The sequence below is a fragment of the Kryptolebias marmoratus genome, linkage group LG22 (assembly GCF_001649575.2).
Source record: "Kryptolebias marmoratus isolate JLee-2015 linkage group LG22, ASM164957v2, whole genome shotgun sequence".
Classification (NCBI taxonomy): Eukaryota; Metazoa; Chordata; class Actinopteri; order Cyprinodontiformes; family Rivulidae; genus Kryptolebias; species Kryptolebias marmoratus.
This window is the reverse complement of record NC_051451.1, coordinates 10701643-10727801: the sequence shown is the minus strand read 5'-3', so window position 1 is coordinate 10727801 and position 26159 is coordinate 10701643. Positions and strand designations below refer to the sequence as shown.

Genomic DNA, 26159 nt, shown 5'->3' with positions numbered 1-26159 from the left:
CTCCGCTCAGTTTGGGTTTCGGTGTTTTGTCCTGGGTGGACCAGCCTCTGTCTGAGAGTCTTGTTAACTGAGAAAGCTCCTCGGATGAGAAGCAAAACGTCTTCAACTACAGAATAGAAGTCCAGTTGTTTTTGTTTTTTAACCTTTTTTGAATTTACCATGGCCTGGATGACTGAGAATCTACACCAGCGTTTTGAGTATCCGTGTACAATGGCAATCATTGTAGCAGCTCGGGAGACACTCCACATGAAAGGGTGCACAATATTTGTTAATGACAGTCTGTGCATGATCAAAAGTCTGGAGTTTTATACTAGAACATTTTGGTGTTATTATGTATTGTCATGTTGTCAGTTTGTCGTGTATTGCATTACAGCTGTGTGCATTCAGTATAGCATTAGTGAATGAGGTTGGTTGGGTTTTATTTTTCTCAGACTTTGAAAACCTTAGATCATTACATCACACTACAGGCTGAGCTCTGAGGTTTGAGCCAGGTCTGTGCGCCTCACACCAAACCCCTACATGAATCTTGTTGTCAAATCTTGTTAAGCCCCCTGGATGCTGGGAACTTGCATTTTAGGATGAAGGCAATCAGAGACATGCAGAAGTGTGTTAGGTGGATAGTTGTGTCGAACTGTGTTTCCCTGCCGAAATCGGTTTCTACGCCATCGTTGTCGTCTTCCTTTTAACCTACTAAATGTAGTGGAGGAGACACATCCCTATGGCTGAAAACCTACAGGCCCAATTCTGAAAAAGTAGGGACTTTGTGTAAAATGTAAATATAAACATAATTTGGTAATTTACAAATCTCATAAACTCATATTTTTTCACAATGGAACATTGGAAACACATCAAATTTAAACACCTACCTACCTACATGTGATGTGTTTCCAATGCTCCACTAAGATATTGTACTAGTAAAAAAAAAAGATTATTTTGAATTTAAAGCAACACATCTTCAAAAAGTTGGGACAGGTTCATGTTCCCCATTGTGAACCATCTCCTCTTCTTCTTCTAACATCAGTCTGTAAACGTCTATTAACTGAGGAGAGCAGCTGCTGGAGGTTTTGGAGGGATTGTTGTCCCATTCTTGTCTGATGGAGGATTCTAGCTGTTCAACAGTCCTGACTCTTTGCTGGATTTTTCATTTCATGATGCTTCAATTGATGAGAGGTCTGGACTGCAGGCAGGTCAGTTCAGTTCCTGGACTCTTCTCCTATGAAACCCTGCAGCTGTATTGTTGCAGGACTTGGTTTGGCGTTGTCTTGCTGGAATCTGCAAAGTCTTCCCTGAAAAATATGCAGTCTGGATGGGAGCTGATGATGTTCGAAAACCTGTAAATACTGTTTTGCATTGAAGGTGCCTTGCCAGATTTTCCACTTTGCTTCAATTCATTTTAAATGAGCTTTGGTCCAAAGAAGATGGAGGCATTTCTAGATGTGTTCACATATGGTGTCTTTGATGCACAATAAAGCTTTAAACATGAACTCTAGATGATGGAATATTCAACGTTATCCCATTTTTTTGTTAAGGAACATCATTGTGACATTGTTTCACCATTTTTCTGACACAGTTTTTCTCAGACTGGTCAGCCTCTGCCCATCTTTACTTCTCCGAGGTTCAGACTCTCTAAAAGGCTCTTTTTTTACCCAGTCCTCTTATTGACCTGCTGTCAGTTACCCTGATTGATGCAAAATGTTACTCATTCATACCACTTATTTTAACAGCCCTTTATTGCCCCTGTCTCAACTTTTGTTTTTAGAGCTGTTGCTGCCAAAAAATTTTTAAAAATTACCAAATTATCTGCTTTTATTTATATTTGACCTATCTTTTCCAGAACTGGTGTTGTTGTTAAATGCATACAACTGACTCATTACCTCGTGATGAACATATCCAGAGATTTTTATTCCTCTCTGCCAACATTTGTTGATTTTAGCAAGGGTGAATACACTCTGATGACTGGAAATCTACTATGCTTAAGTGGGGGAACACAACACAACACAACACTGGACCCAGACTGGAGTTTCATTCAGGCAGAAGGGCGACCCACATCAAAAAGGCAATCCATCGTTGGACCAAGTTTACCCAGGCAATGGGAGGGCAATAGACAAGAGGGTGGAAACTCAAAACTGTCACAGAAACATTGTTACTACTACTTACACTTCCTCTAAAGAGTCTAAGTTTATTGTCTCTTCATCCTTTATTATGGCCCCGGCAGATCCAGTCTGAGGACCACAAAAACCCATTTAATTGTAGTAGCGACATACTTAGCACAAAATTTTCTTTTCTTATTGCGGCTTTTTAATTCTGTTCTTGCTCCTTTTTTTGTTGTTATTGACACAGTTGATTTGTACAGCCTTGTGCTGATTTTGAGACAACTTCTTTTTTGATTATAGGGGAAATTTTCCCATTTTTAACTGGAATAACAACATCACAATAAACTAACAAAGGAAGCTTGCTGTACAATATGAGAGATAAACATAGATCATGTGATTCTCTAACGTAAGTTGCATGGGCTCTATACCACTGGCACTTTGAAACTCTGTTTTGTTATTTACATCCTCAGTTTGTTGATTCCCTCATACCTGGAACTGATCTCAGCAAAGAGTTGTTCATGCTTTTCTTTATGTAGACAAATGCAACATAACCTGAGTTGATTTAGAAATACATTTGGTGAAAATCAATTTAACTTTCAGTGGAAGTCCCATATTTTTAGCATGGATATCTCCAAGTCTATCAGCAAATGGCATTGTTTAACTACATTTTAAAAGGCATTTAAAGTAATATCCCATCATTTAAAAGCTATATTTCAAACTAAAGACACTAAATAATTTGATACCAATCATGTTTTTGTGCCTCATCACATTCTGCCTGTGTTTACACCAGTAGATCCATAGTTGTTTGTTTGTTTGCTCTGCTTCTTTCAATGATGGTGTGTTTATACAAATCCGTAAAGTCTTGTTTGCAAAAAATATATATTATGTGCAGAAATATAAACAGCTTTCTTTGTGTTAGTGAAAATAGAACCCTTGATTTAAGATTTTGATTTGAATTTTTTTTCTTTTTTCTAAGATTACAATGTCTGAAGATGGATAAGTGGGCATTATGAAGAATTTGCATGGTACTGTTTATCCTGTATGAAGCATTATATACATTTTTCCTATAATGATGATAAAATACTATGAGAGATCTACTCTGATCCTTTTTCTGCAAAGTCAGCTTACCAGCTGAATGACCTTTGTGAAGATATCTGCACAGTGTTGGCATTTAAATGAGTTGTATAGTTTTACTTTGTTTTTTTGTAAAAGTTTGTTTCTCTGAAATCAACACAGGCGAGGTGTTCACTGCAGTCCAAACGATAAATCTCTGCTAGTTTAGAGTTGTGTTGGAACAAAATGTTTCTGAAGTTTTCATGTTTTTTTTGTTTCTTTGTTTGTTTCCAAAGAATATTTTTACTTTTATAATCCAAAAGATGGCAGCTGTTGTCACCAGACAGTTTCACTGTTCTGTACTAAAACACTGAAATGATTTGACTCATAATAAAGAAAATCTGCAGAGGTGTACTTTTACTTTGTGTCTTTTAACTGGTTCAATCACTTTAAGCTTTCAACCCAGCTTTTGCAAAGACACTTGTCACATTTCCAACATTCTTACTCAATATTTGTAACCAGTTAGGGAATAAGACGGTTATGATGTTTTATGGTTACAGTGATAAAATACCCAGCAAATAGCTTTACTGTGTTTTTAGACTGCTATTAAACACAATGGCACAACAGTCTTTCATCTCACAACAGTCTCAAACACAACAGTCTTACAAAGATAATCCAGTTTTTTTTATTAAGATTGTATAAAGTGTTTCTGAAATGTCAATGTTTTACCTGCAGTAACAACAATTTTAGTTTGGAGAATCAGGGAGAAAATCTATATTTAGCCACCTAAACAGCTCAAATCTAAAAAAATAAATATATATAAATATAGACATTTAGGTGAACATCATGGTGTGTTAAAGATGACAACACAATTCTGACAAAACTTTATGACACAAGTTACAATGGTATGTGTACAACTACTGTTCCCTGAAAGAGAAATCATCTCCTGACTGAAACTGTCTCTAACTATGCCGTTAGGCAAATGAGGTGCACTGAAATGTTTGACCTTTGATTAAATACATCAGTCATCATAAATACTCCTGAATTCTACACCCACTTTTCAATAAGCCACGCACTTAGGCAACCAAGTGTTGTACTTTGTTTAGGGACCAATAATTGTATTTATATTATGTTTCCTTCCAGTCATTTCACTTTGTACAACAGTATACGTAGGTATAGTATGAGACATGTAAAAAAGCACAACAGATCAGTCATTGTGCCAAGATTGAATCCGGCACACTAGTGCAATGCCTCAGACCCATCAGGAAGAAAAGAATAAGCCACCAAAGAGACCATCACATCCAAACAATACAACCAATCAAACGTTTGTGATGACCAAAAGAGAGATGGCCAAAGCAATATATTTACAGTCTCTGCTCAGTCAGAACTGTTTCCCTGGATAGACAAGTCAATACGTAATGCAAATACTTTTCACAGTGAGTAAAGCCTCCAAATGTGCAAAAGGATGAGGATAAAAACCCAAGAACTCAACAGCTGCAGAGTCATAGTGGGATGAGTGGCCTTATACTGTAAGCACTGGAGCACTAAGTCATAAGTTCCTTCTTTGTCAGTCTGAATGGCAGGTTTTTAAGTTTCCATTTCACAGTATAGTTAAATAAACAGTGAACTATATTGTGAATGAATGGACAGTCTGAACACAACTATACTATCTGCAAGTCTCAACAATTCAAAACAATAATATACTGCTTCCACATGTTTCAATCTAATACCCAAAACTTCTCCTTCTCCTCTCTTTCTGTGTGTTTGTTTGCGTGTCTGTCAAAAACGCCATACAGCCACCAGGGGCTGCCAGATACGTTCAGATCACTGGCAGATCTGAGAGTCACAAGAGATCCCTCCCAGCAAAGAAGGGATTCATTCTGTTTGTGAGCAGCAGCTGAGTAGGCTGTTGTGGAAGCAACATGAAACTAAGAAGAAATTCTCAACATTTGAAGCCCTCTGGATAATTTTGGACGCATTCTTTAGCCTGTCTCTAACACATTATCCAACAATATTCTCAAAATCTTTATATAGACTGAACAGATTTGGAGGAAGACTGATTTGAGACATGCAGATGGATAACTGAGTGCAGTGACAGGTATGTTGTGCTGAATATATTTTAATATTTGTGTACTACAAGCTGCTATGTGCAGCATCCTATTTCTTTCTGAGCACTTAAGTAGGCTGTGTAAAAGCTAACCAAGGTCATATAGTTTGTAGCAGAGTTCAGTAAAGTTAATGATTTGAAATGTTTTAATTTAATGTTAAATAAAAAGTCTGAGTAATTAGTGCTTGTCTTTTTTATTTCTATGGAAGGTTTTACAGTTCAAAAAAGAGTGACTTCCACAATAAGAGCACCTTTCCTGCCTACAGAGAGTCCTCTAAGACTGTTGCTGTGGTAAGGTTGACGTGAGAGACATCCTTATGGTGGCGGGGCAGCGCCTGGCCATGGGCAATGGTTCGATAAAAGCCCCACAGGCTGAGGAGAACAGCTGCCTGGCCTCCATCCACAAAGAACCTCCTGGCTTGGACACAGACATCCTTAGGTTAGAATTAAACATTATAGCATGTTTATTTTCTGTATTTTGTGCAGCTTGTAAAATTGGAGCACAGATTCCCAAAGTTGAAGATGGGACCCCACTGTGGGTCATGAAGCACCAACTTTGGGATCTTGAGATGATTTCCAGGAAATTAACTAAGTTTAAAAAAGACTTCTAATGACATATTTTAGTCATAATTGCTTTAAGAGACAAAAAGCATAGTTATAATTTGATAAAAGTATTGTAATTCTTGTTGACAACATTGATGTTATCAATATGTTCTTGTTTAATTTGCCTATTAGCAAAGTTGGAATACTTAAACCAAAGTCTCTATCACTGTTATTTTGTGTCATATGTTGAAAAGGCTGGGATCTACTGCATTACAGGGTTTCTCTGTTAGGCATGTATGTTGTGTTACATACAGACACAGTTAGGAGAAATTACCCCTTTGTAATTTCTGAGATTTTACATATAATACATCCATCTTTTTTCTGTACCTGTCTAATCCTATTCAAACTTGTGAAAAGCTGGTGCCAGCAGCCACCAAGCAAAAGGCAGGGTACATCTTGGATACTCCATGACTGAATCATTTCTTATTTACAGGTTGCGAATTATCCATTTAGAGGCAGAGCTGGCACACCGGGAAAAGGAATTTCGTGCTCAGGAACTCCAGCTGCAGCATCTGCGGAAAGAATTACAAGCCAAGGTCTCCCAGATCGAGAAGCTCCAGGATGCAATTTGCTACAACAAAAGTTTGAGCCGCTTGCCCCCAGCCCTGTACCACGGCAGCTGTCGTTGCTTTAGTGTCATCAACCAAGCTCCGAGCCGCTTCCACAGGGTGGCTGTGGAGGTCCACCGCAGGCTCAAAGCAAAGGAAGGCGTCTCTGCAGAGCCAACATCTGACAACTTCTGTGGAGGATTCATACCATCAGATGTTTCCATCACAAAGGCCTTCCGCAAAGACTCACAGTAAGTAGAATGCTCACTCACATAATGTGTGTTGAATATGAAACTCCTCCCTCTTTATTTTTGTTTACACATGGCACATGAATTACATAATGAAAGTTTAACAAACAAAAGTGCAGAGAAAAAAAAACTGTTTAAGGTTTGCCCCTCTAAATCCTCACTGGTCAAAGCCTTCCTGGTGAGGTTTAAGATCTTCCTCTGGGTCTCTTCCCAGTTGAACATGTCTGCAACACCTCCCTACGGAGGCATCCAGGGGGCGTCCTTACCAGAAGCCCGAACCACCTCAACTAGCTCCTCTTGATGTGGAGGAGCAGCAGCTCTACTTCGAGTCTCTCCTGGATAACCAAACTTTTTACCCTGTCTCTAAGGGTAGATGGAATTTACAAGAAACAGCAAAACATTCCACTTACACAATTAATGATCCAGAAACCGCTATAGCTCAGACATACTTCAAGTATAAACATCCTTTAAAGTTTAAATGAGTCACAGAAAGTTGGATTTGACATGACAGAACAGCTATTTTGATCTTTTTTAATGGGTTTTGTGCCTTTGTGTATGTTTTATGATGTTTAATGATTTTATCTTACAGAACACTGACCTTACAGTGTCATGCTGCCACACTTGAGATGTCTAAGCTTTCCAAACAAACTCTTTTTAATTCCCCAAACTTTACAATTCTCATATTATTTAGACCTCAAAATGTAGGCATTGTTTGTAGTCATATAAGCTACAAATGGTTGCTAGGATGTTTTAACAAATACATTAAAAACTTGCATTTGCTTTGAAGGAATACATATTGCCTGCTGCCTTGCATGCAAAGGTTTTAAACTAAGATGTTGTGCAATCTTTCAGCGCTCAGAGTATTTTGTGGGGATCCATTTCTGCTGCTGCCACACCCAGTTTTAGCTCAACATATTTGAAACTGGCTGAAAAGGAGCCATGTATTTGCTATCTAAGGTCAACGAGCTGTGGTAGCCATCTCGAATTGGGTCGACTCTAGAAGGTAATCGGTTGTAGATGTACATCCAGTGATCACCTTCTGATAGTTTCATTAAAATCTGTCCAGTGTTGCATGAGATATTTTGCTAACAAACAGACAAACACACACACAAGCAATTACATGATCATCTGCTCTTCATAGCATTGGGCAATAGCTACAGGCAAGGAAGCAAGACATTGTAGAAAATGTTAATTTTAAAAATGGGTGGGGAAAAATCACAAAATACATTTCTTCAATTAACTGAATTCAGCAATAATCAATAACAAATCAATTGTCATTCGAACAGGTGGATGAACAATGATCAATAAAAACAGAAAACAACAAAATGAAGTGAAGGCTCATGCAAGCCTTTGTGGCAAACCCCTCATCTGAAAGGCTTTATTAGCATGGCAGAATAACAGAGAGGCAAGACAGGAGACAAAAGGTCATCGGATCTAAATGCTGAGACTGGGTCATTGTGGGACTCAATTACACTGCCTATGCTTGCCTAATAGTCTTTGACCCAATTAGTAGGCCTCTTTTAACTGAATGCAGTGGTGCATCGTTTGTGTGAAGTGATAATTAGGGACACATAAACACATGCAAGGAAAATTTGCTGAATAAATTGAAACTAACAACATGAATGCAACGGCTTGAATCCAAGAACCATATCTGCAAAATAATATTGACATAACAGCTCTGTCTAAAAAAACAGAAAACAGGCTTTTTGGATGGCTTCCCTGAGGTTGGCAACTCGACAACATGCAGTCTTACAAAAATGGCTTGAAAAATAATGCAATACATTTTGAATATTAGAAAAATATACAGGCAGAAGGTGGAAGACTATGAGCAAAAAGCAAGTTGTAACTAAGTTTATTTTATTTTTGTATTAAAAATACAAAAAAGAGACATTATGGGAGTGTTTTTTTTCATATATACTCTGTAAATAAACAAATCACTTTAATACCAATGTGACATTGTAGTTAATGAAAAAATAACATGGATTTTACAAAAATGATTTCATTTTCATTTTTCTGTTTTCATTCCAGCAACAGGAGGCTCATCAATGATGCCATCATGAGCAATGACTTTCTGAAAAAGCTGGAGCCACAGCACATGAGGGAGATGGTGGACTCCATGTATGAGAAGATTTACGCTGATGGACAACTTGTCATCCAAGAGGGGGAAGCTGGAAATTACCTCTATGTCCTGGCAGGTTGGCTCAGTTAAATGTGTGTAACACAAAATCTGATAAATACTGATGTCTACCGATATACAAACACATAAAAAGGCATTGGGAGATATTATCATTGTATGAAGTGCATTGGCCTTAGTAGGATTGGCTTGGGAAAACATCCAAATTCAGAATTCTCATATGTTAGTTGTTGTTGTTTTGGCCATTTTTCCACTCTTCAGTCTTTCAAAGACTTGTAGCTCTGTGACAGTCTTCTGCTGATGTGGCTTCTGACCAAGCTAGCAGCTGCTGTAGCACCTCAGTCTTCTCTGCCTAAGCCTGCAGAAGCTCCAGTTGTTGGAGCCTCTGTTTGGTCTGCTCGCTGTGGCTGTCAGTAATGTCCACAATGAGCTGAACCACGGCTGCCAGCAGCTGTTGTTGCTGTGACATCCTGGGTCACAACCAACCCTCCCTGCTATTAAAGTTCTTGCCAGGATACACAGTTTCACACAGGTTTTCATGGCTGAAAAGTTTATTTTTCTTTTTTTATTCAATGACATGAATGCCGGGTGGCACAGTGGTGTAGTGGTTAGAGCTGTTGCCTCCCAGCAAGAAGGTTGAAGGATCACTTCCCAGCCTGGGGCCTTTCTTGTCATCCAAGAGGGGGAAGCTGGAAATTACTTCTATGTCCTGGCAGGTTGGCTCAGATAAATGTGTGTAACACAAAATCTGATAAATACTGATGTCTACCGATATACAAACACATAAAAAGGCATTGGGAGATATTATCATTGTATGGGTTTGCATGTTTGCATGTTCTCCCTGTGCACATGTGGGTTTATTCCAGGTACTCCGGTTTCCTCCCACAGCCCAAAAACATGCATGTTAGGTTCATTGATGACTGTAAAATTGTCCCTAGGTGTGAGTGAAAGTGTGAATGGTTGTTTGTCTATATATGGACTTGCGACATGTCCAGGGTGTCCCCCACCTCTTGCACAGTGGCTGCTAGGGATAGGCACCAGCTCCCCGTGACCTGGAATGGAGAAGCGGGTAAAGAAAATGGATGGCTGGATGGAAATGAATGCCTCTCAGTCAGTCTCTCCTGGAGGGAGCTTATAGGCAGATCAGGGCTGTATTCAGACAAAAACCAAATGAAGCCTTCTGGGTCCCAGTTGGCTATTGATCAGGAAAACTGATCAGAAATTACCCACTGCTGTGTCAATCAGTTTCTCCTGATACTGTTTCTTCTTCTGCTCAGCAATAACCACAAACCACCTCAGACATTTTTTTCTTTAGCTGAAGATCCTATCAAGCACCTTCTAATGACCCAAGAACTAAAGCGAATGATGGAAGAATGCCATCTCGTTAAATCTACACGTCTTCTTATCATATCATTATGAAGCCCAAACATGGAAGAATCTTCCAACAGTTGCATGAATCTATAAAAAATACAAAGTTTGGTCAGTGTGTTGTGTTTGCATGCACAGAGGGTTTACTGGAGGTGATCCAAAATGGAAAGCTGCTGGGGGAAATGCGTCCCGGCACAGCCTTTGGAGAACTGGCCATCCTGTACAACTGTAAAAGAACAGCCACTGTTAAAGGTGAGTGACAGCAGCGTTTTTCTCTAAACAAAAAAACTTAGTAATTATGGATCTTAACGCTTATGTGAAGTCTGGCTCATTTTTATTCAATTTAGATTTTTACTAAAATAACTTTACCAGAACAGATTTGACCATGTCTTAATTTATTAAAGACTGCTGTGTTTGGGATCATGGTCCTGTTTTAACATGACCCAGTTTGCTCCAAGCTTCAGCTGTCAGACAGACAGCTTTACATGGTTGACTCAATGACTGTAAGGTGTTTGTCCTGTGGCTGAAAAGAAACCAAAATCATTAGCCCTCCACCACCATGCTGACAGCTGGTTTGAGGTGTTTAGTTTTCACCAAACACAGTGTTGCATATTATGGCAAAACATCTCTGGTCTTATCTGTCCAAAGGTCATTGTTCCAGAAGTTTTGTGATTCATTCAGATACAACTTTGCAAAACTAAGCCGTGCTGCCATGCTCTTTTAGAAAGTATTCCCTGAGGAAATTATTAAATATCCTTTAAAATATTTACCCATATCTTACATAAATTGCACTGATGCGTTCATCCTTACATTGAACTGCAGGTAGTACAAGTGCAATGATATTCATGTGTTTTGTTGTAAATCATTTAGCTGTGTTACAGTCTCACATCTGGACATTGGATCGTCAGACCTTCCAGTCCATTATGATGAGGACTACACAGGCCAGACACGAGGAGTACTTCAGTTTTTTACGCAGGTACAAAACAGCTGGCAAGCTTGCGTTACTGTTGTCTCTTAGGCAGTAAATGATACATAATATACAATACATCTTTATCAATACAGGGCTGTAGGAGGCATCGACTGCTTACTTAAACTAGAAGTACTCAGAGAGCGCAAACCTCCACCAAGGCCATAGCGTAAATAAAAAATAGTGCAATCCAGATCATGATCTGAATCACCATAAAAATGTAATCAATTGGGATTTTTTTTGTGACAAACCCAACATTTCCTGAAAATTTAATTCAAATCTGTTCATTAGTTTTAAGGTAAACTTGCTAACAGATAGACAAAGAAACAAACATGACCAAAAATAGAACCTCCTTGATGGAGGTAACAAAGGAGTCACCTGTGACCTTGATGTTTTACCATGTGACCCTGAAATCAATAGGCATCGTCCTTGACCCGTGAGGTCAAGGATGGCACTACTGAAAACATACCCTCCTTGGTGGAAGTAATAAAAGAAAGTCAGTAGTTGATGTCATTATCTTATATATGAGATGACAAATAAAATAGCTTACCTAGCAGGGCACTGATTATTCTGTAAATGTGATATGTGTGTGCAGAAGATGAGTTTTGTTTTTTACCGTAGTTCGCCTTTGCTGCTGCAGCTGCTGTTTTCTGAGTAAACACCAAAAATAAGAGGAACACACGTTCTTTAATCCTGCTATAGTAACCTTCAGCGCTCAGGGCACCAAAACACAGGAAATCAGTAAACATTCGGACAAAATGGGAATAATATTAGATTACCACAGTAAGAGCGTCTTATATACTTCAACATTTGTATGATTTGTTTCTCTGTGAAGTGTCTCTCTGCTGCAAGAACTGCCTGAGGAAAAACTGGCTAGGATTGTTGATTGCCTTGAAGTGGTGAGGATTTCCAACTTCAAATCTTTACTTTGTACAAGAAGTTAGATTTGTACAGTTTTGTTAACGTTTTTTTTTATAAAATGCCTCACCTTTTTCTTATTTTTCTTTGGTGGAACAATAAATAACTAAATTTCTGATTTTTTTTCCAGGATTATTTTGAAAAAGGGGAGTACATCATTCGAGAAGGAGAAGAAGGGAACACTTTCTTTATTATTGCAAAAGGAGAGGTAGGATATCTGCACAATCTTGTCAAACATAACCTTCAAGAAAATAAAGTTTCTGAGTTTATTAGACCTGATTTTATTTTAAGAAAAAAACTATATACATGAATATAGAAATACAAGTCAACTAGTGCTACTGGCAGCAGCTGCTACTTTAGTAACACGTTACAGACATGCTGTATGTACAATCGCAATTTCCAGAAAAGTTTTTATTTGTAATTCAGTGATTTTCAAAATTTTAAAAGGCACTGGTAAAAATAACAACAAATTAAATGTTTTCAAGGACTTTACTGGATGCAAAAAGGTAGATTAAACAAAATTACAATATCACGGCAGCAACAGAATGAAAGGGTTGGATAAGAGATGTAAGTAGAGAAAAGAGGGGTTGGGGTTGGGTTACTTCTTTTCTAGTGTCTTATTCTCAATAAAACTTTAACCAGTCACACAATTTTCCAAGCTGAGGCAAAGCTGTTGGCCTCAGGCATCCAGAACAGCCTTTCATAAATTCACATCTCATTCTTCCTGATGTGTTTTCATGCAGAAGAGTGCTAAACTTCTGTGTTTTCGTATGACTGAATTTCAGGTCACTGTATTGTCCTCCACCTTGCATGCCAAAGTTTAAACAAAGGTGCTGCACAATCTGTTAACCACTACCTCATCATTTCAGCTCAATACCCGTAAAATTGACTGAGCTATAGGTATTTGTGTGTTTGTTTAGGTCATTTAGCTATAGAGGCCATCTTTCACTGGGTTGACTTAATCAATTATTTGTTTTCTGAGACTTTCGTTAAAATCTGTTTACTAGTTCCTGAGATTTATTTTGCTAATAGTCAGACAAGATTGACTCCAATAATTTTAACCAAAGATCTCATCTGAGTCTTTAGTCATTGGAGTTTTTGATGAGGATAACTCTCAGATATTGTCACACCAAATTTTAGCTCAATATTTGTAACATTGACAGAATTACTACGTTTTTGTGTGTGTGTTAAGTTTGATTAGCTGTGACAGCCATTTTGAACTGGGTGGACTTCAAAATCTGACCAGTAAGATGCACATTCAATGATTACTTTCTGAGAGTTTCATCAAATTTCCTTTGCTTGTTCATGAAATAATTTGCTAACAGGCAGACAAACAAAGAGACACATGACTGGCTTTCTTTCATGGGGGCAGGCAATAAAATTCACATGACAACTGGCCGTGCATGGTAATCTAATATACTGTATTAGAGTACAGTCACACAGTAAGACAATCAGCCTTTCTTGCAAATGAGAAACAAATAAGTGGCAACATACAGTATTTACTGCTCTACTTTATTTTATACGTAGGTTATAGTCACCCAAAGCACCGAGGGGTTTGCTGAACCTCAGGAAATCAAAACCTTGGGAGTCGGGGACTACTTTGGAGAAAAAGCTCTTATCAGGTAGGGTGCAAGCTGCAGAAAAGGTGACAAGACTTTAAAATTCAGCTCTGTTTACAGGCACAGTGCTGATGACACTGCTCTTTACCTCTGTCTCTCTCTGGTAAATCTCATCCCACACTAACCACAACCCGTAACCTTAACTGCATGGCTGAGTAGGCAGGCTTATTTGCCAGCTTTTTGTTTTATTTTTCACTTTAATGAGTCAGAACCCCTGAATTTAGAGGAGATGTAGAATCATATGAAATAAAAGTTCAAGGAGTGCATTAAAGATTGAGTTGCATGCAGAAGCAGGGGCTCACCTTGGCCACTAAAGAAAGATGTTTAAAGCTGTCCTTTTTTATAAATTTTAATAAGCTTCATTGTGTTTTCCGTGCCATTTGTTTATTTATGGTACTTTATGGTGAATATGAGAGGAACGTAGTAAAGAAAACAGTGCTTTATAGGCAGAAAGTCAGTCAGAAGATGATACTGAGCCAGGGTACAGATCCTCCAGGGTAGGACAACAGAGGCAGCAGGCAGGGGTCATTGCACTCTTAAGCAGCGACACTCTCTATCTTTAAATGAAGAGGGTGACTGAGAATGGAAACAGCTGACACTCAGCACCTGCTCACCAAGAACTGCTTCTGCAATCAGACAAGGAGATGGGGGCGGGGGGGACAGAGCAGACATGAAGTGTGACAATATTTAAGCTACATTTGACTTTGGAATTCATGGTTGCTAAACTCAAATTCGTCACAGCCAAACACATGAAATTTTGATTTTGCATTTTCCTTTTTTTTTCAAATATTCTTTTTCTTTTCATTTGGCTTTATATTGGTCCTAATTTGTCTTTACCACCACTGTATGTTCAAACACAGCTTTCATACCAGGCTTGTCTACCTACAGGGTGTTCATTATACTTTTCAAAAACTCGTTCCATTACCGTCCCTATTTATCTTCATTGTCCCCCTCATCCTCTGCTCATCCATACCTTCCATATTTGTGTAAGCTTTCTTGTGTCTTCTTGGATTTAGCCAAGTTGTTTTGGAAAGCTTGCTTTGTTTTGAACGTGTACCTATATTTACAGCCACCCTCCTTTGCATGGCTCTTGGTATTCATGTAATTTGACCCTCACTCTCTGCATCAAAGTTCATGCCATCCATTTGCCTTTCTGCATAATCTGTCCCTGTTTTTGACCTTCTAACTTCTTGTTACAGCTGTGTATGACCCTCAAACTCAGAGGGGAGATGGAAACATACATGTACTGTATATAATGATAATGAGCAGTTATTATTATACACATGCAAATAATCACAACTTAATTCTTTAAAAAGCTCTCTTTATTCAATTTTACCAGCAGCATTTTCAACGATCTGCTGTTCATTACAGGTTTGGGTTGTGTTTATTTGTCTTAACTTTATTTGTGTTTTTACAGTGAGGATGTTCGATCAGCCAACATCATCTGCAGTGAGAATGACACACAGTGCCTCGTAGTGGACAGAGAGTAAGTACCATAATTCTAACATAATCTTAATTATGTAAAAGTAAAATGAATATCTTACTGATGTTTACTTACTCATGTTAAGTCAGTGTTTATTTTATTTAAACAATAAATTCTCCTTCGTCCTAGAATTGCTGTTGGTTTGCTTTGTAACTGCTGATTATGGGATTAAGAATCAGTATCTATTGGTACATGTCATTTATGCTTATTCTAGCACTTCCTAACATTAAACAAGATTTAATGTTCATACGTCTGTTCTCAAAAGTTGGCTATATAAAAAATCATGTCGAATTACATCATGTAAATGTTGCACATAAACATTATTTCTCCCTAACGGGATAAAACAAAGAGGTCTCTTTTGTTCACCTCGTGTATTTTTTCCTCCTTTTATAAATGAATGAATAAATGCAGCTTTAGTGTCATTGTCACAAGTACAACAAAACTGCAGAGCCTCTCCCAAGGTGCTTGAACAGAAGTTTGCTTGGTGCACAGCACAGCATAACAACATGTACATTAAATGTAAAAATGCTTAAAAAATATTAAATATAGACTTTTATGAACTTGCAAGGTGTCTGTGTTTATGTGTACAACAGTGTGTGGCTGTGATAAGTGTGTCAATGCATGTGTGTGTCCAAAATTATTATGGCTTGGAGAAAGAAACTGTCTCTAAGTCTGGTAGTCCGGGTCCTGGTGGACCTGAAACATACCCAGATTTATGTCATGATTATTTTTTTTAACTCAGATCAAGTGCTCTAGAACCTGTCTCAGGGTTAGAGAGTTTGGTTTATCAATGGATTATAAACCTAGTAGCAGATGAAAGTCTTTAAGTTTGCCAAAACTACATGCTAAATCATATGTTACCATCTTACAGTCATGAATATTGGCACTGCTACATGATGGAGATGTGGGAAATAATACCGTCTACATGTTTTCTGGTGAGTCTGGGCTATGGGCCAGGTTGCTCACAGGTCTGCTGAGCAACCTGAGACCCTCAAATCTGTAATTTATGATTTTAATACTGCCAGTGTTTCACAGCAGTTCTAGAATAAAACTACTTTTTCATATAAAAATCGTGTAATGATTAGGTGGTGAAAAACATGATTTCCAGCAGCGAAGGTCATTTAAATAAACAAAAACCTGGAAAAAAAGGCCATTACAAGCAGTAACCAATTATTAAAACCTCAACATTTTAACAAACTGAATCAAACGAGACAAGAACAACTGGAGGTAAAACCAACCAAAAACAAAATGCTCACTTCAAAAAGTACAAATAATGTCATCTGTACATAGATTACTGGCTGCATGTCCACTAAAAGTAAAACTTGATTTTGAAGTCAAACTGTCCCACAGAAACAGTATTGTCTGCTTTTGTAAGCGGTAGCTCTAAATTTTTAACTACATTCATATTTAGGTCAAACTGTCCCTCTCTCTTCCCCCTCCTGTTTTAGCAATTTCATCCAGATGGTGGGAACTTATGAGGAGCTTCAGGTTTACCTAAAAGAATATGTGAAAGAGCTCTCCAGGAGCGATGAAAGGAGAAATGCCCTGTGAGTAACTGGGTGACGAAACAAACCGATTTATGGCCTTTCATTACGGTTCATTTTTATTCATTCAATATTTCCAGTTCGGTAGTGAACCGGGACCGACAGAGATCAGTCAAAATGTAATCTTGTGCTTGCATTATTCCTCTCTCAGTCCGCACTCACATCAGATTGAGTCTGCAGAGAGCAAGGAGCTGCAGAAGCTGAAGGAGAGGGTTGCTGCGCTGCCCGCACAGCAGCCTTTCCAGGAGTTCGAAGTCGTAGCTACACTGGGTGTGGGTGGATTTGGGCGAGTGGAGCTGGTGAGCAACATAAAAACAACCTTCAGTTGACAGCTTCTCTCGCTAAAAAAAAGGCAGAATATTTGGACTAATTTTGTTTGCATACTAAGAAAAGACAAAGCTGGTGAGTAGCATGTTACATACATGGTACTGTTTCCTCTATTAGGAAACATGTTGCTACAGTTTTGAATACATAGAATCCTTAAAACCACAATGTTACAGGCTTGTATTCTATTGATATTTGAGTTGAACACTGCAAAGTTGAACGTGACTTTGTTCCCATATCTGACTACCGAGGTAAAAAGAACTCATCAAGCTCCTTTCTGCTGTCTGTCAGGTGAAGCTTAAGGATGAAGATATCACATTTGCTCTAAAGTGCATTAAGAAGAAGCACATTGTGGATACCAGACAACAGGAGCACATCTACTCTGAGAAAAACATCCTTCAGCAAACAAACTCGGCTTTTATCATAAGGTGTGGACCGCATCCAACATCACACATTCTAGTTGCATTTTAAACCCGATACTGCCTTATATAGACAGAGGGTCACAACATTTATTTTAATCTGCATAACCACAACCAGTGGAAACTTTAAGGAATGTGAATAATTTAGGCCCCAGAGATGAACTTTCTACAAACGTTTGTATTCTCTGAGTAGGAGACAAAATGTGTGAAGCTCAGGTTATTAGTTTCTCGGTGGAGTTGCTAAGGGCTGTCTCGGAGAATGCCGCTGACCCAGTTTCCACCTCTTCTCTGAAATTTATCTAGACTATGACTTTGAATAACAAAGGCCTTATGTAAGCTAGCTGGTGTCTCCTATTCAAAAAGAAAAGTTTATCTAAAATGTGATTTACCTTTTTGTTATGAAATGTTTCATGGGGTCCTCAGCACTGTTTTTGCTTTTGATTTCATGAACAGTCTTGGTGTCAAAATAAAAAGTACAAAAAGTCTCAGGTGTTATGGATTGTACAGTTTACAGAATGAGCCATTTGAAAACAAATGTATCAGTAAATTAAATCTGGACATCATTGTGTTTAGGCGGTAGCAGTGGCCTTCAAGCTCCACATTTCCCGTACTGATAAGTAAAATGTGTAGAGGATGATGAATGCTGACTCATTCCTTTACTTTCTCAGGAAAGCGAGTACGGCTCCTGCCACCACTGCCCTGCATGGCAAGGTGCTGAGGTCACATTTCTGAGTAAAAAATGCAACACTCAACCATAAGCATATGAGCACTTGTCTAATATTGAGCTTGTGCCAAAACACCGTTGACTTTTTGAAGTATGAACACCCCCAGATCTCTGAAGGAATTCTGTGGTGTTTGACACTTTGCTGGGAGAAGCTGATTATTTAACTCATCAAAGTGGTGAGGTGGGAGTCCTTTGGATTGAACCTGTCAGTCCAGCACATTCGATATTTGCTAAGTCAACACCTCAAACTTGCCTTTGTCTTCAGATTACTCTTGAGCAATTCTTGCAGGGTGACAAGGCAAAACATTTTGATGAAATGGGCTACTGTGATCAGGGAACAGTTTCTGTGAGGTGCTGTGCATCATCTGCAACAATGTTTAGGTAGGAGGAACTAGTCAGAGTAGAGTCAACATAATGGCTGAACCCAACATTTCCAAGCAGGATATTGTCCAAATCTTCCTCTGGCTGGTTTGTGTTCTTCCCATAGTTTATTCTGGTGCCAAGTCTTCCCCAAGTGAGGGACCTACATGAACCCAGCTGTCAACATGATGCAGAAAAAAATGCAATTCATTAAACCAGGCCAACTTGGCGCAAATTGGTGCCATTGCTCCTTGGTGTGGTGTGTATGCTGACATGCCCATTGTAGGTGGTTTTGATGCCAGCCTCCACTCCACATAAAAATTGTCAAGGTGGAAAGCAACCACTCTCTTTTAACAGGAAGAAATGTCTAGCAGAGCCAGAACCAGGCTCAGGGTAAATGGCCATTTGTCTTGACCAGCTAGGGGTTGAGAGGACAGGAAAGAGAACCAGAGAAGCACAGAAGCGTTGGGCTAGGTGTGGTTTCTATGAGGAGAAAAAATGAGAAGAAGGTTAATATCAGCAATAATTGCATGTACAAACATGGAGACTAGAGAGAGTAAAGACAGCAGAGAGAGGAGATGTAACAGTTTGTCCTCCAGCAGTCTAAACCTATAGCAGCATAACTAACGGATACCTCAGGAAACCTAGTTTTAAAAGATAAGTGGTTGTCAGTCTTGCATAACTAAAACTGAAACTGTAGATCATTTTTCCAAACATCTTGGTAATAAGGAGTTACAATAGTGCAACCTAACAGATAAATGTATAGACTACATTTTCTGCATCATTTTGGGACAAGAAGTTTCTAATTTTAGTAACATTGTTGTGGAAGAAAACCATCCTGGTAACATTTTGTTGTGGTGGTAAAGAATATATCCTGGTCAAAACTAACACCAAGGTTCCTTTTATTATTACCAGAAGTCAAGTTAATGCCATGCAGAGTAAATGAAAAACTTTCAGAGCTCGTCAAAGTTGATCGCTGTACTTGGCAATTGAAGTTTTTTTTCTTACAAGTCAAGAGCATATAACAAAACTTTGGAATTGTTTTTTTTATTGTTACTATAGTTTAGTTTATGGTTGAAAATTAACATATTTTTTAGGCTAAATTGTGAAAATAGTTAGATAAGCATTTGTGTTTTTCTCACACCAAATAATGTACATGGCTGTGAACGTCTTTCAGGTTATTTCGAACATTTCGGGACAAAAAGTTTGTTTACATGCTGCTGGAAGTTTGTCTTGGTGGAGAGCTGTGGACTGTGCTACGAGACATGTGAGTGTATGTCCTTTTACTTTATTCATTCAATGATTGTATTAAAAAATCACTGCTTACGAGTTTTCAAATTAGATTAGGACTAATTTGTTAATAAGACAAACCAAGTAAGAGTTGGAAAAACTAGAATTAGTTGTTAAAACATGATAGAGAGAAGAGACAAAGTTGTAATGTTTTCATTTGTATGTTTTTACAGGATATATAAAGTCATTTATTTGATTGTTTGTCTAATTCTGTCTAACTTCTTTCTAACCTAGGAGTTATTTTGATGAGCCTACAACCAGGTTCTGTACTGGTTGTGTTTTAGAGGCCTTTGATTATCTCCACTCGATGGGCATTGTCTATAGAGACCTAAAGCCTGAAAACCTTTTACTGGATGCAGAAGGTTACATTAAAATGGTAAGCCGCTTCCTGAAATATCTCTAGGCCCAGATTCAGTTGGACAATGGACACTGTTGTATTTAATTCCAGCTGTGACACAGTTGGTATGCTGGAGGATGGCAACTCAAAGTAGCTTTTTTAGACAGAAACTTGTACAACTGCTTCTAAAATGCTTCCATTGTGGCATAAGGTTGCATAAATAATGAACAAATCGTACTTTGGGTTTTTCTACCATAGGGTTTTAGGTGTGTAATAAAGACTTTAGGTTATTTATTTATTTTTGATTAGCCTGAGTATGTTCACCCATGTCTCTGTCATGTTATTGAATTATATAATGAAAGGATTTGAAACTATATTTGAACAGTGCACACTGCATTTTATAGAGACATTCTTCAAGCTTTTCCTGTACTTATAATTATTCCATATGCCCTCAGACAGACTTTGGCTTTGCTAAAAAGATTGGCATTGGAAAAAAGACCTGGACATTCTGTGGGACTCCAGAGTACGTGGCGCCAGAAGTCATCATGAACAAAGGCCATGATTTTGGGGCTGATTGTTGGTCCTTGGGAATCCTCATATTTGAACTTCTCACTGGAAAGTAAGCGAACCAGGTTGAATTTTCAGAATCTGCAGCTAGGATTTTCATTTCTGAAAACCAAGTTGTTTGTGTTTCAAACTCTCACATAGTTGTGAGTTCTGTCACAATATTGTATGAACACAGAGGAAGGTTGGAATTTTAAAAAATGATGACATGAGCATGACTGTGATTTATTTATTTTTTATACAAAATTAAATAATTGAAAGAACATCCCCCAAGAGTGGTGACTCCAAACCTTTTGCCAGGGGTTGTTGGAAGAAACGACTGAATGTCATCAAAACAGCAGTAAACTAAGTCAGACATGGCAGATGATCTGATTTATTGTTTTACTCGCTCACTCATTTTCTTTACCCAATCAATCCTGTATGGGGTCTTGGGGTGCTGGAGCTTTCCAGCAGTCAACAGGTGGGACACCTTGGACCGGTCACCAGCTTATTATAGGGCACAAAGAAACATAACCATGACTGACACATTCACACCTGAGGCAATTTTGAATCACTGGTTAACCAAATGGGCATGTTTTTGGACCGCTGGAGCAGCCAGGAGTAGCCAGAGAAAACTCAAATCATCAGAGAAGAACGTGCATACTCAACACAACTTATTATTACAAGTAATATCTTGCTTTAGTTATATTATCCAAACTCACACAAAAAAAGTGTTACAAAGAATAGTTTGAAATGTTGCGCTATCTTTGTTCCAGCCCACCCTTTTCTGGCTCAGACCCCATAAAGATTTACACCATGGTCCTCCATGGCATCGAGAAAGTGGATTTTCCTAAAAGAATAGGGAAGCGACCAGACGACCTCATCAGAAGACTGTGCAAGTACGCCAAATCCAATGGACTAATTAGATGTGTGGATACCACATTATGGCTTTATGTCAGTCAAAATATTGAATGAATCCCACTCTCATTAGTGTTGTTGAGCAAACATTTTCCTTCTAACAGCTTCCAGTTTCTCGTTGTGATAAAATCAGTAATACCAAATGCAACACTGAGATAAACAGTAAATATATAGACTCAAGATCCTTATTTGATGTTATGAAAAAATCTTTGGTCACTATTATTTTTTTGTGCTATTTCTTGAGATTCAAACCTATCATTTTTTTTAAATAATCAAATAAATTACTGGTAATTTCTTTCCAGTTTATGTTTTGGTTTTTGTTTTAATACAGACAAAAATAACTTTTTTCCCCCCTCTTTAAACAGAATAAATCCAGTGGAGAGGCTGGGCAACAAAAAGAATGGTGTACTGGACATCAAGAAACACAAGTAAGTTTTTGTACAGATCATATAAGCCTTCTTCCTACTTGAACTAGTAATAATAGCTAAATAAGAATCCATTTTATAGAGACTACAACTTTTTTTGGTTTCTTTTAGATGGTTTCAAGGCTTTAACTGGGATGGTTTGAGATGTCGCCAGCTTCTGTCTCCACTGAGGAGACAGGTAAGACTTGGTCAGAGAAAGATCCAAATACATCTGTATAGTAAATATTTTAGGTCTCAGTGAGTGATAGCACTGATGAACTACTGGTGAAATGGTAATAATACAAGGTGAGTTGATAATCTGGTACAACAACCCTCTTGTACAGTTTTACCATGGACAGCTCCTACTTTTGCATAAAATACTTACTATTAGGTTGTTTCTCTACCAACTGTTTGATTTAATTGAAGCTGGGACACAACTGTTGAATAATGTCAAAACAAACAGGCTTTTGGTTGGTCGTGTTTAGTTTTTGTATCAAATAGATAATATGTACAATAATTAAATAAATAAATAATTACCAACAAAGATGCATTGTACAGTTTGGAAATTAAAGTAACAATTTGCTATATGTGGCTATCATAAAAACTGAAACATTTCATCATACAATATGTAAACCATCAGCTTTCTGGATTCAATTTTCATTAACAGATAAATTGTCCAATCGGGGAAAACAAGATGCTGTTTATAAGAGGGCAGAAATAAGCTCAGTTAATTTCTGCGCATTTATGCCATCATGATGACACAGTGGTTATGTGCCCAGTACTGTATGTTGGAACCAGAATTCTGTCTGGATTGTTGATTTTTCTTTTATTTATTTTGGTCTCTCTCATTATAAAGAAACTGTAAGTATTTGGGTTTTGTTTTGTTTCGAGGTTTATTTTGTTATTATGTTTTCTGGTTTTGTCATTATTCTTTCACTCCTCCTCTGTCTGCACTTGTTTACTTGCCACGCCCATCTCCACCTGCCTTCACTTGTAATCACTCACCTGTGCCCACTTCTCATAATTATTCCTGTCTTCAAAACCCACCCATTTTCTCCATTCCCTCGCCAGTTCATTGCTTCAGGTACCGTCTGTGTCATTTGGTCCGTGTTAATTCATGTTTCCACCTTACCGTGCCTTGCTGTTTTGTATTTAGTTTAGTTTAGTTTTGGCTGCCACGCCAGCCTTTTTGTTTCCTTTTGTTTTGTAAGGTTATTTAAAAATGAATTTTTGTTTCCTTAAGTATGAGTCTGCGCTCTGGGTTCCTCTCGCTCTCCACCATTCATGACAGAAACTATTATAAGAATTTGGGGCTGTTCCTTTTTTTTTGTAAGTGGGCAAATTTACAAACTCATCATCTCACACACTGTGTGAACATCGTGATAATCATGAAGATTATAACACAGAAGTCCTCGCTAGCTCAAGTTTAGACACTGAAAATCAAGTCAAGAACTGATTTTAAGTTGCCTATAAAATATTTTAACTTTGCATCTGATTCCATGTAAAACTGCAAGTCTATAATCAGCAAGTGCATGTAGAAATGGTAAAATTAAAAAATACCTGGAAACCTTGTAATTGACTGATCTCTTTCTCTCTCTTTTTTAAAATTTTGTAGCTAAAAGGCCCGATGGATCACAGTTATTTTGATGTATTCCCACCTGACACCGAGGATCCTCCTGATGAACTGTCTGGATGGGATAAGGACTTCTGAGGATTCTGATCACAGACTTTAAACACCAAAGACTCACTCCCCGTGAGTCTGAACAGGAATCAATGGTTGGGGGCATTTGTCCTGAAACTGAAAGTACCGATTGGGGTTCTGAAACATGATTTATACATTTTTGTTTGAAACATATGGACAGAAGTTAGCATATAGCTATACAGTTTCACAGTGTTGTGTATTTAGCAGCTCTAAAGTCAAGGTTTGGGTCTGGAGGTTTGAGGGTTCAGTGTTTTAGTGTTACAGATCAACCAGGACATAATGTGTGACTCCTTCATGCCTTTATTTACTAAAAGTCAAAAAATAAACGTGATAAAATTATAAACCCTTAAACTTTCTTATGATGAAATCTCACTCAAATCTCGAAGCTGAGGAGTTCTCAGATTACACTTGCACTGTGATCAGTCATCTTGTAAAAGGCTGAGTAAGACTGTTATTGTTATTTCACAGTACTGTGATATATTGCACTATTTTTTTGCTAAAAACATAAACAAAGAAATCTTTTTGACGACCTGTTGGAAAGTTAATGTCCAGAGAGACCTTGACCGGCTAAGAGACAGGCAGAGGCAGTGATTCTTATACAGTGGTTTTGTAATTTCATTATAAAAAGTCTAAAGTGCTCATTTCACTTTTAAACCCCAGATATTAATTTCCTGGGTTGTGTTGGTACCTTGAGACACCTCTGCTCTAATCCACAGAGATGCCACCTTACAATCGTTTAGATCCCAAACACTATTTTCCTGATGTTTTTATTCTAGTTTCGTGCTGAAACTACAACAACTGATCATTTTTAGTCGTTCACCAGTTTTGCCGTAGGTGTAATGCCACACATTTCTTCTTGTCTTCAACAGTAGGTGGATTCTGGCAAACACTGCAGAGTCTTAATTTATTCCTCCCAATCTCACGACTAAAACAATGTTCAGTTTGATCCAACACTGTAATTCTGGTCCTTGTGTGTTTGTTTATTGGTATTTTTTTTCATGGCCACAGTTATTTGGGTGGTTTTGTGTTTAGAAGCTTGTTGTGGGAGGAAGAACACAAAGAGCATTATTATATTCACTACCAAAGATGCACATTACAGACGCATACACTGAAATATTTGTAAACTAAAACTCAAGACTGAACACAACTCTAACAGTTAAAGCGAGCACTATTTTATTTATTCCAGTTTTCATATAACAGTGAAAGTTATGGTTGCAAAAACTGACATTTTGTGGTTATTCTGTCATCAGGTCTTTCAGAGCCTCCAAAATGCTGTTTTGCTTGTTTGTTTTTGTCAATTTCTTTTCCGTATGTGCCCAACATATATTTGTACGGACTTGGATAATACATTATACATGCAAGGAAAAAACAAAAAGTCAGGAATTCCAGGGTTTTGTTACTTGGACTAATCTGTTGCTTTCTGCACTTGTTAATTATTTTAGACCTGAAGAGAACATGACATGGTGTTGGTGCTGCATGCTTTCATAGACATTTGTGGTGTTAAGGCCACTGGAAAACACCTGTGTATGTGCATCCTTCCCTGGACTGTATAGTTGTCAGCAGAGGGAGCTGCAGGCTGGAGCTTAAAGGCAGCAGAGCACAACAAGTCATCTGTACATGTTGAACTGAAGTGCACAGTAATGATGCAGTGCAGTGAGTTCTTCTGACCAATGTTATAACTTGTATTGTAAAAATATGTACCAACGAATGTGTTTTTGTTCCTTTTTCTTGAATTATGAAGAAGTGATATACATAAAATATACTTTAATCAAACATATTTGAACAATTGCTTGTGTTACGTACCTACCTTTTTACTTTAGTTTATCATTTATTTATTCATTCTCCTTATTTATTCACATTGCAGCAATACAACTGCTCTATCAACACCCCGCGGAGTCATGTCAATTAATTTTAATTATCGTAATAAATCCATTACTGATATCATACTTGTCGTTGTTTCGTAGTCTTATCTTAGTGCAGTTCTTCTCTGTTTTTGCATGCAGTTTCCATCAACCCCAAGGACAAATCAGTCTGATTCATCATAGTTTTAATTATCTTTATTCTGAAAAATACATTTGGATATGCAGTATTTATGCAGTATGAGTACTGCGACATGCGACTCGTACACAGTTGTCTGACATCCTAAACATAAACATATACCATAAACTTTACACAGAGCCTGTGCTGTCTTAAAAAAACATCCCTTTTTTACCTGACTTCTGTCATATAAGAAGTACATTACATTGAAGGACACATTAAATACATCTTTTTTACTCTTATTATTTTGTTGTACAACACACCATATGCTACAGAATATCATTTTTATTCTCAACACCCAAAACAGTACTGCAGAGGCCTGAATAGCTTCGGGTAGAGCTTGAACGTAGTGTTAGGCCGGTGCGCCGCCGAGCTACGACTGCTGGTGATAAATTGCGAGCAGCATTCGCACGAGA

The 26159-nt window shown here is 38.0% G+C and overlaps 1 protein-coding gene across 3 annotated transcripts; it reads left to right on the top strand.

Moving 5' to 3' along the window:
* Positions 1 to 5041: 5041 nt before the first annotated feature.
* LOC108239119 (cGMP-dependent protein kinase 2) lies at positions 5042 to 25493 on the top strand. Of its 3 annotated transcripts, none has more exons than XM_017421630.2 (20): positions 5042 to 5244; positions 5520 to 5692; positions 6290 to 6655; positions 8681 to 8847; positions 10293 to 10406; positions 11025 to 11130; positions 11957 to 12020; positions 12170 to 12247; positions 13567 to 13661; positions 15076 to 15144; positions 16590 to 16688; positions 16837 to 16984; positions 17301 to 17437; positions 19690 to 19779; positions 20037 to 20178; positions 20595 to 20758; positions 21459 to 21581; positions 21966 to 22028; positions 22137 to 22203; positions 23620 to 25493. In XM_017421630.2, the coding sequence occupies exons 2-20, from the start codon at positions 5571 to 5573 to the stop codon at positions 23713 to 23715; spliced, it is 2310 nt and encodes a 769-aa protein (XP_017277119.1). In that variant the 5' UTR covers positions 5042 to 5244; positions 5520 to 5570; the 3' UTR covers positions 23716 to 25493. The 3 variants fall into 3 exon arrangements, 2 of the variants coding, with proteins under 2 accessions (XP_017277119.1, XP_017277118.1); XM_017421629.2 differs by having other exon boundaries at positions 5463 to 5692; XR_001808699.3 differs by lacking the exons at positions 21966 to 22028; positions 22137 to 22203; positions 23620 to 25493 and having other exon boundaries at positions 5463 to 5692; positions 20599 to 20758.
* The last annotated feature ends 666 nt before the right edge of the window (positions 25494 to 26159 follow it).